The 9,897-nt window shown below is 36.4% G+C and overlaps 1 protein-coding gene across 4 annotated transcripts; it reads left to right on the plus strand.

Annotated features, from left to right (window-relative positions):
- The first annotated feature begins 1,124 nt into the window (after positions 1 to 1,124).
- Positions 1,125 to 9,082, plus strand: LOC141659070 (uncharacterized). Of its 4 annotated transcripts, none has more exons than XM_074465798.1 (11): positions 1,125 to 1,520; positions 2,178 to 2,237; positions 2,350 to 2,441; positions 3,241 to 4,095; positions 4,199 to 4,292; positions 4,408 to 4,518; positions 4,598 to 5,395; positions 5,518 to 7,734; positions 7,812 to 7,884; positions 8,135 to 8,289; positions 8,605 to 9,082. In XM_074465798.1, exons 1-11 carry the CDS (start codon positions 1,445 to 1,447, stop codon positions 8,937 to 8,939), a joined length of 4,866 nt encoding a protein of 1,621 aa, XP_074321899.1. In that variant the 5' UTR covers positions 1,125 to 1,444; the 3' UTR covers positions 8,940 to 9,082. The 4 variants fall into 4 exon arrangements, with proteins under 4 accessions (XP_074321899.1, XP_074321901.1, XP_074321900.1 ...); XM_074465800.1 differs by having other exon boundaries at positions 2,350 to 2,426; XM_074465799.1 differs by having other exon boundaries at positions 2,353 to 2,441.
- The last annotated feature ends 815 nt before the right edge of the window (positions 9,083 to 9,897 follow it).

A 9,897-nucleotide genomic window follows, 5' to 3' on the forward strand; every position in this document is an offset into this window, starting at 1 on the left:
ATTCACTAAGTTAAATCTACTAAGGTGTTTTGTTTAATTTATCATCAAGTTCACAACATATTCCTAACAAACCCTCAGACTTATAGCGTTACACCCACGTACCTTGTTTAGCCTCACAAGCCCTGAGCTTACATTAAGTTCTTTGAGTATGTCAAAAGAATTCACAAGTCACTTGTCAACTAAAACTAAAACAACATTTATACAAATAAATAATTTTGCTCCCACTTTATGAATTACACTAAGGCTCTGTTTGAAGTTGCCGTTAAAAATTACTGTGTTCTTTGAAAAATTGTTGGTAAAAAAAATGTTGTTGTAAAAATCAGATGACTGTTTGGTAATATTTTTTATATGTATATATTTTGGTGTAAAAAATTAAAAATAATAATATTTTTGGTAAGGTTTGATGGTGAAATCAGCATGTACTTCTCGTAAAAACTGAAAAGCAGTTTTTTCCAACAGTGTGGGGTACTTGTTTTCTCTGACATCAGTTTTTAGGCGAAAAACACTTTTCAGAAAACCAGTTTTTAAATTTTACAATATAGGCTCTGTTTGGATTGCTGTTAAAAATTGTTGTGCTATCAGAAAAAAGTGCTAGTGAAAAAAGTAGTAAAAAAATCAGATGACTGTTTGATAATATTTTTAATTTATGTATGTTTTGATTAAAAAGTTACAAAAAATAATGTTTTTAATAAGATTTGATAATGGAATCAGCATCGGCTTCCCGTTTTATGAAAAATATAGGGGGCCTTACTTTTTCTAACAACAACTTTTTAATTTTACCAAACACATTTTTAACTCGGCGAAAAACTGTTGTTGCTGTCACAAAAAGTAATATCAAACACAACCATAATTCTTTAACTGCTTTTGATGTTGTTTGAAACAATAATATCAAATACACCCTTACAAAATATATTAAATCTAAATATAAAAATTTACATCCTTATCCTTATGAAAAGAAACAACATGTACTTGTTAATTTCCGAAAATTACATTAAAAATATATTTAAAATATATCTCAAAACCGATAATGCGGATTTCCATGTTTTAGAACGATGTTTTAGTTAATAAAAGCTTGACCAAAGATGTTTTAGTTAATAAAAGCTTGACCAAAGATTACATTTGCACTTGCACATATATACTATCAAAAAAGTAGCGTCTTCACTGCTCTACTCGTTGCTCAGATTACACACACTGAAATTTTCATAGATTTGAAAGGCTAAACTAAGTCCAGTAGCAATTCATTGTTTAGCACCCAACCAAACGAAAACAAACCCCCCTCCCTTTTCTTTCTTGAAACCCTAGCTTTATCCTCCCCCAGCTTTATCTCTCTCCCACCTCACTATTTAAGCTCTCTCTCTCTCTCGCGTTTTCTCTCTCGCTCCCTGCATTCCCGTTTTATTATTTCCTCGATCTCACTTTCAAGTAATTGATTCTTGACCGTTCGATGGCTGAAAGGAAGCTTCATCTCCCCGACGATCTCCTCTCCTCCAAATCTTTGGATCAGTCTTGGATGCCTCACGGTATTCTCAATCTCACGCTTTGTCTCATTTTCATTTGTTTTTTTTTAATTCGATTCAGTTATATATTTAGTTTTTCTATTTATTTATCTATTTGATGATGTGATATATATTTTACTTGCCCGTCTATCTATCTGCTTGCATTGACCTTTCCGAAGCTACTTGTGATTATATTCAAATTACAACTCTACTAGTTATAGATCACTGAATTGTTTTATTTTAATTCTGACTTTAATCTCAACAATTGCTCACATTCGTTTATTCATTGTTAAGTTTGATTTTGCTTTCTTGCTTTTAAATCTATTCAATTCAGATAAGGTTTAATTTTAATTGTATACCTCCAAGTCAGATATGTTGCTTGTACTAATTATCCTTTCGGTTTTTACTATGTCAAGGGAGGTATGTTTTTGTACTTGATTTGTTGTTCCATAGCTTATCTGATCTTCTCTCTCACTTGTTTATTGTTGTTTGTTACTTGGCTGATAATTTTTGTTAATTACTCACATTTCATGATTGTGGTTTACCATTTGTCGTAATTTTTATGTGTTAATTTCTGCACTTTTCTCTTGTTATACTACTGCATATAATGATGCCTATTTATGCCCCATGCCCGATGGAATTCTCACTAAATTGTTCACTTTTTAATTGATGTAATAACAGTGGAAGCTTCTGGTGAGGATGCAGATGAAAAGATGCTTGGGATGTTTGATGAATCAAAAGGTCAGTTTTAAACATTTTTTATTGTTCTTGTCTGGTACTGTTCTGAAGTGTTGAAGCAATTAATGTGTGGTGAAACTGACAAGATTTTTGCTATTGTTTGATATGATTTTAGCAGATCAATTAGCATCTGAAAGCAGCATTCCCTTGTCTCCCCAGTGGCTTTATGCAAAACCAAGCGACACCAAGATGGTTGTTACCTATTTTGTATGAGTAATTACAATTGTTTATCATTTTTATTAGTTTCAGCACTTTTTGTTCGAATGGTCATGCCTAACTTATTTAGATTAAAAACTTAAATCTTTTTTACCCCTTCTGAATCTGCTAATATCCAAAATTTGTAACTGGTATAATTTTCATATATCTTTATACCACGGTATTCTATTTTATATACCTCAACAGGCTTGTACATCATTGAATTTTCTATTTAATAATATTGGATTTCTTTGTAGCTTTTTAGTAGAGATTTGTTCGTGGTATATGTTATGTATTTCATCTTCTTCATTTATTTGTGTTAAGCAACCACTGTGTAAGTACATGCTTATATTTTATACCTTCAGTACCAGAAATGCTATTTGAAATTGCTAGACTTCACTTCTGTTGCCAGCCTCATTCAGCGGCTGCCGGCCAAGGCCTTCCTTATATTTTGTAATTTTTCTGTTATATGCAAGGCTTTAAGAAAAGTGGTTTAATTAAGTTTGATTGAATATAATGAATTGCATGGTTTGAACTATCCTCTTTCTAAATGCAAAAGATACTTTCGAGGCTTGTGTCTCTGTTTCACTTGCTGTGAGCTTTAAATTGACAGTACCTGCAATACTGCTTTTGATTTTTATTTATTGTTAATATATACAAGTTTTTAAATTTTGAACAGCAGTCCAAAGTCTGATCTTGGTCGGAATAGTTTCATCTCGGTCATGAGTATATTTTTTTAAGTAACTTGTTTGCTTCTTTCACATCACATCACGAGATATTGATCATGATCCCACTATCCATGTATCTACAGGAAACACGTGCACCGAGCACTTTATCACTTGGAAATTCTACTGATGCCAATCAAAATGAAGCGTGGCGTCTGGAGGGAGCTGATGATAAAAAGGATTGGAGAAGAATACCTAATGATGTCGAAAGTGGTCGACGCTGGCGTGAAGAAGAAAGAGAGACTGGCTTGCTTGGTAGACGAGACCGCAGGAAAATTGATCGTCGTGTAGAAAATGCTCCTGGAAGAGAAAACCCTGATAGTAGAACTGTGCCTGCCGCTGATAGATGGCATGACGTTAATAACCGCAGTTCCAGTCACGAGGCTAAGCGTGATGGCAAGTGGTCATCAAGGTGGGGTCCTGATGACAAGGAGAAGGAATCTCGAACTGAGAAGAGAGCAGATGCAGATAAGGAAGATGCTCCTAGCGACAATCAAGTAAATGTAAATAACAACCGTGCAGTTTCTGAGCGTGATGCCGATGCGCGTGATAAGTGGAGACCACGTCATAGAATGGAGGGAAATTCTAGTGGACCAGGTTCTTATCGTGCTGCACCAGGGTTTGGACCAGAAAGAGGACGAGTAGAGGGTTCAAATGTTGGGTTTGCAGTTGGACGTGGGAGGTCTAGTGTAGTTCGCTCTCCATCTTCAGGTCCCATTACTGATGTAGATTTTAACACGGAGCGAAGTGTACCTGGGAAACTAAGCCTTTTACGTGAGGCTTATTGCTATCCAAGGGCAAAACTTCTCGATATATACCGTAGGCGACAACATGATTCATCTTTTGATACCATACCTGACAATTGGGAGGAAGTACTCCCTGTAACACAACTAACTAATGTTGATCCACTAGCTTTCGTGGCTCCTAGCATAGAGGAGGAGGTAAGCAACATTAATTGCATGGATATTCTCTTTGATTTATGGCTGTGCTTGTGGCTTTTTGAGTACCCATTTACTGTTATTAATTTTGATGAACTTGCTGCAGGTCCTCATTGCTGATATATGGAATGGGAAAGTTATCAATAGCGGAGCATCGTATAATTCTTTTAGAAAGGCTTTCTCAAGTGATAATTCTGGTGGTAAGTAAAAAATATCCTTCGTTTCTGTACTTTACTCTATGCCTATCTACATCACATATATTTTGGTGCGTGTTTATCCAACTCAATTTTTTATTAAATTTTTTTTTATTTGCAGATGTAGGAGACTTGGATGATACCACTGGTAAAGAGGTGCTGGTCGATTTCTCTGAAAGATACCGAGATGATGACATAAATCAGCCCGACAATGCTAAATTTAATCTGAACGGTGAGTGGCATAACTTTGAGCCATAATTTTTTGTGATTTTCAATTCACGACTTTAGAAAACAAATGTGTTTTGTTTCAGAGGGAGATGTTCACCATAATAGGGGGCAAAAGACCCCCGTGACTGTCGAGGGGATGGTTTTTGATAAAATTACATCGAAAACATCAAACAATGACTGCAGTCATGTCCAAGAGTTTAGTGATACTTATCAATTTGCTTCTCATATCAAAAATTCAGATTTAGCTTTTGCCCCTCTTTTTGAGGGAATTGAATCTAGTGCTTCACATGGTAGTGGAACTACATTTCCTGTTGATCTAAGCTTGGCACATGTGAAATCCTCGGAGCAGTACTGGATTGGCAACAAGCAGGCACCAGAAGAAAGACCAGAAGCATGTAATAAGGAATATCAGCTGGAAAGGATAACCCCGCCCGAGGAGTTAAGCTTGTACTATTGTGATCCTCAGGGAGAAATTCAGGGGCCTTTTCTTGGGGTAGATATAATTTCATGGTTTGAGCAAGGGTTCTTTGGTGCAGACTTGCCTGTCCGCTTGGAAGATGCTTCTGAAGAAACACCCTTTCGACAACTGGGTGAGGTCATGCCATACCTACAAGGCATGACCGAGTATGCCGGTAACACTGAAAGAAGTTCTAAAATGGAAACCTCTGGGGCTTTTGACGGGATGTTGGATGCCAAGTTATCAGCTTCTATTCCTGTTTCTGAAATGATACATTCTATGGATGATCCAAGATGGCAATTGTCTGAGTTTGATGCTCTTTCAGCGAATAATGTGCAGTCAAGAATGTCTGAGCATAAAAGTTTATCGACAATTCCTTATTCTGAGGGTCAAACCTTTCAAGAATATGTTGCTCAAGATGAAGGTTAGTGTTTTTTAATTGATATTATTGTTTGTCAAGTCAGTGAAGTAGCAGTAGTAATATTATATGCTCAAAATGAAGGTTAGTGTTTCTTTATTGATATTATTGTCTCCCTTTTTTTGCAGAAATAGTTTTGCCCGGACGACCTGGAAGTAGTGGAAATCCTGGGAAGACTTCTAGGGACACAGGTGATTTCTCAGTGAGTATGTTTGGTGAACCTTCTGCAAAGGAGTTGATAGACTCTCACATGCAGAACTCGAAAAGTAACCAGTTGCATCCTTTTGGGTTATTATGGTCTGAACTCGAAGGAACGTATTCGAGAAATGATATTACTTCAAATGTGCCTTTCAACGGGGGGATTCAAGATCAGCACATGAACTCTATCGGTGTAAAGTATGCCACATTTGCTTCAACAGATTCTATTCGTGGAGCTGATACATGGTCTGATGTTTATAGAAGCAATATGCCATCTGAAGCAAACATGTATCATGATGCCATGAATAATATCCAGTTGTCACGTTTTGATCAAGAATCAAAGTGCTTTGATTTAGCAGATAAGCTTTTACCTCAACAATTTCAGCCGAATCATCTACAACAACATAATTTGTTATCTCATGGACACTTGAATGATTCGATCCTGGAGCGAGTTTCACATAGGAACATGATGCACCAGCAGCAGTTGGCAAGTCAAACAGGACAAGAACTGGAACACCTTTTGGCACTGCAGCTCCAGCAACGACAACTTCAGCTTCAACAACATCACCAGCTGCAGCAGCAACAACAGCAGCAAATTTTGCTGAAGGAGCAACAGCAGACACAAGCTCGACATCAGCTCCTTGAACAGTTGTTGCAGAATCAAATGGGTGAACCCATTCGTGGGCAGTCACGCCTTGATGCTTTAAGGTCTATCAATGCTGTCGACCAAGTTTTGTTAAATCAACACATGGTAAATGAATTACAACGTCCGCATCACCTTCCTAGTAATATGGATCCATCCATCGAACATCTTATTCAAGCTAAATTCGCTCAAACGATGCATCATGGGCATCAACAAAGTGATCTGATGGAGCTTCTATCACGTTCAAAACATGGTCAGATGCAGCCTTTGGAACATCAAATCCTTCAAGAGCAGCTGAATGGGTGGCAATTGCCAATGGGTTTGAGGCAGCGTGTGGAAATCGAGGATAGACAGCGTGTATCTGCCTGGCCTGTTGATGAGCCTATCCAGTTTCTCGGTAATTCTGCCGGTGGTGTTCACCGTTCCGGCAGTGCAGGAATTGGCCAAATAGAATTTTACCAACAGCAACGAAGACCATCTCCTGAGGAGCATATGAGCCACCTCGAAAGGAACCTTTCGTTACAAGATCAAATCCAGCGAGGTCTTTATAATCCAGGTTTGATGCAATTTGAGAGGTCAATGTCTTTGCCTGGTGGTGGACCTGGAATGAGCCTGGATATGATAAATTCATTGGCTCGTGTTCAAGGTTTAGATATGCAGGAACCTGGTGCACGAATGCAGCTTGATGGTCAAGTTCCTGGGTTCTCTGGTGTCTACTCCCAACAATCTAACCATCCTTCAGTTGCAAACATGTTTCGCCCCTCTCACTTGGATGCAGTTGATGGACAGTGGTCGGAGAACAATGGTCAACTACCTAATGACTGGATGGAATCTAGGATTCAGCAATTACAGATTAATATGAGGCATAAAAGGCAATCCGAAGCTGGAAGGGCTGCAGAAGATCCAAGTTTATGGATGTCGGCCGGAAGCAGCGATGATACATCAAAGAGGTTGCTTATGGAACTGCTTCAGCAGAAACCAGGTGACCAGCCTACTGAGCCACTGGAGGTGGCCGGGGTATCCCATGATAAAAGGCTACCAACATCTAGTCATTACACAGGGACAAATCCCTCCAATCGTTCATTTAATCTTCTGTCTGATCAAGAACCAGATATGAATCAGTCATTTGCCTTGGGTTCTTATGGTTCTAATTTAGGGGGGCCACTGCATAATAAAGTAATAGAAGAGCAGGCTACTGGTCTTGAAAGTAGTGAAAGGATCTTGCATAGATCTAATTCTGGAGCATTACATGATAGATCTCCATACTTTTCTGGTACGGATGAGAACTCTCAGGCAATCTACCCAAATGCCAACAGGACTGGAAATTCATCTACTGATTTCTTAGATTTGGAGCGAAAAATGCATGGTTCCAAAAGTGAAGGTGGTACAATGAAAGTATCTATATATGATTCCAGTGATGAAATTGTTCAGCATGCAGGGGTAGCTGCTATTATTTGCGGTAATATGTCAAATAATGTCATGAGTAGGCATACTTCACAAACTGGTACTTGCAATCCCTATTGATCTGTACTTGGTGGTTTGCATTGTTGTAGTTTTTATTAGTTTGCTCACTCTGTACAGGTGTGGTTACTGGCATATATGATAACAAAATCCAGAAAAGTAGCTCTGTTGGAGAAGATGGTGCTAAAGATAGGTAGGATATTTTAAACCCAAATTTCACTGGCTATCCAGTGTGTAAGGTATTTTTATTGCAATCTGACCCTTTTGATTAGGGCGAGCAATCACATAAGAGCAGAACATTTGAATGAATACAAATATCACCTGAGTTCTTATATGTAGCATGCTATTTGTTGACGTATATTTTAAATTACAGAGGCTGGAAAATATTAAAAAGGCTTTTGTTTTTCATTTACTATTTATAATTATAATTTTTCCCTTTATAGGATGGCAGCTGTAGCCTCTAAAAGACAGGAAAATGTATTGTCGAAACGACCACCGCCTTCGAGGGCTTCATCATCTCAAGAGGGTTTATCTGACATGACTTCTGATTCTATTACTAGAGGAAAAAATATGTTTAGTACTATGCTGCCATCTGAAGGTAAGCTATCATACCATGCTTAGGCTCCATTTCACTAATATGGGAATTAAGAAACGGGTCATTTACAGTAGAGGAGTTATTTTGCACTAACACCCAAAAGGGTGGCTAACAAAAAAAACGATATGAATGCTTATATCTTTTGAGATCAAATTGTGACTAGAAGTTAGGATTATGTCACTCATAAGTTCCCAATGTTAATTTAGCTCAAGACAAAGTGGATATTAAAGGATCACAGTTTAATATTGTGGAGTGGCCAATTAGGGTGTTATGAGCAAGATTTGATTTAATGATATTATTTGATTTCAAACCCTGCAGGAGGAAGACGGGCATGGGAAATTACTTCTAACCAGCCTGTTGAGATCCTGTCCTCCAAAACAGATGTGCGGTTCAGGAGAACCTCATCCTGTGGGGATGCAGATGTATCAGAGACGACATCATTCAGTGACATGCTTAAAAGCAGTGCCAAAAAGCCACCACAACCAGAGAGTCACGCTGCTGCTGCTGCTGCTGCTGCAGAATCATCTGAAGGGGGGCGTAGTGGCAAGAAGAAAGGGAAGAAAGGGAGGCAAATTGATCCTGCTCTTCTTGGTTTCAAGGTTACAAGCAACCGTATAATGATGGGAGAAATACAACATGCAGATGATTTGTGACTTCTGTATTTTACCGTTTTGGTAATCCCCCCAGTTTTTTTATCAATGATATTTTGTATGTTAATTATTGCAATAAATGTGTTTTTCGTGAATTAAGTGCACAATTTTAATATTTTTATGTGTATTAATTTTTAAATGCTCAATTAATGCATCTCTAAGTGCAATATGTGTCTCTTTATTTTTTATCTTTAAATTTTAATAAAATTATGTTTTCTCAATATTTTAAATTTTATTTTTAAAATAAATTTTGTTTGATATTAATTATATTCAGTTATTAATTATATAATTAAATAATCAAAAATCAATTTAAAATCTCATAAACTACAAATAACAAAACTATTATTCTATATTAAATTAAGTGATCTAAATTTGGATCATTTTGGATCACTACTATTCACTGATCCAAATTTGGATCACCATTTGGATCACTGTTGGAATGGAATTTGGGTCAATTTGCCCCAAATTTGGATTTTTGGATCACTGTTGGATTTGCCCTAAGCTGATAAGTTGACTATTAACGACGACGTGCTTTTTCTTAACTTATTTTAATTTTTCGTTTTTTTATTAACTTTAATTTTAAAATATATGTTTATAAATATTATATTAATTCAAAACTCATGGATTAAGATAATTGTATATAAAAATATTTGTTTTAGTTTATTTAAATAAAAATAATTTTGACTTTTAAGTAAAGTTATCCAAACACTTATATAACTTATAATTTTTAATTTACTTATTACTTATAAGTTACTTATTCATTTTAAGTTATAAGTTACTTATTTTAAGATTTACCAAATGGGCACTTGGTTTACACAAGTTTGAACGTATAAATTTATTTTTTACTACTAAAATTTATTTATTATATTATATATATATAATCATATATTAACTAGCATAATAACTCATTTATTAGAATTTTTTATGTATCATGCAATTGTAATGTCCTTGGTTGTTTTCT

The sequence above is a fragment of the Apium graveolens genome, chromosome 5 (genome assembly GCF_009905375.1).
Source record: "Apium graveolens cultivar Ventura chromosome 5, ASM990537v1, whole genome shotgun sequence".
Classification (NCBI taxonomy): Eukaryota; Viridiplantae; Streptophyta; class Magnoliopsida; order Apiales; family Apiaceae; genus Apium; species Apium graveolens.

Coding starts and splice junctions, on each gene's coding strand:
- LOC141659070 (XM_074465798.1), top strand. CDS start 1,445: ATGGCTGAAAGGAAGCTTCATCTCCCCGACGATCTCCTCTCCTCCAAA. Junction 4,293..4,407: donor CTCAAGTGATAATTCTGGTG/GTAAGTAAAAAA, acceptor TTTTATTTGCAG/ATGTAGGAGACTTGGATGAT. Junction 5,396..5,517: donor ATATGTTGCTCAAGATGAAG/GTTAGTGTTTTT, acceptor CTTTTTTTGCAG/AAATAGTTTTGCCCGGACGA.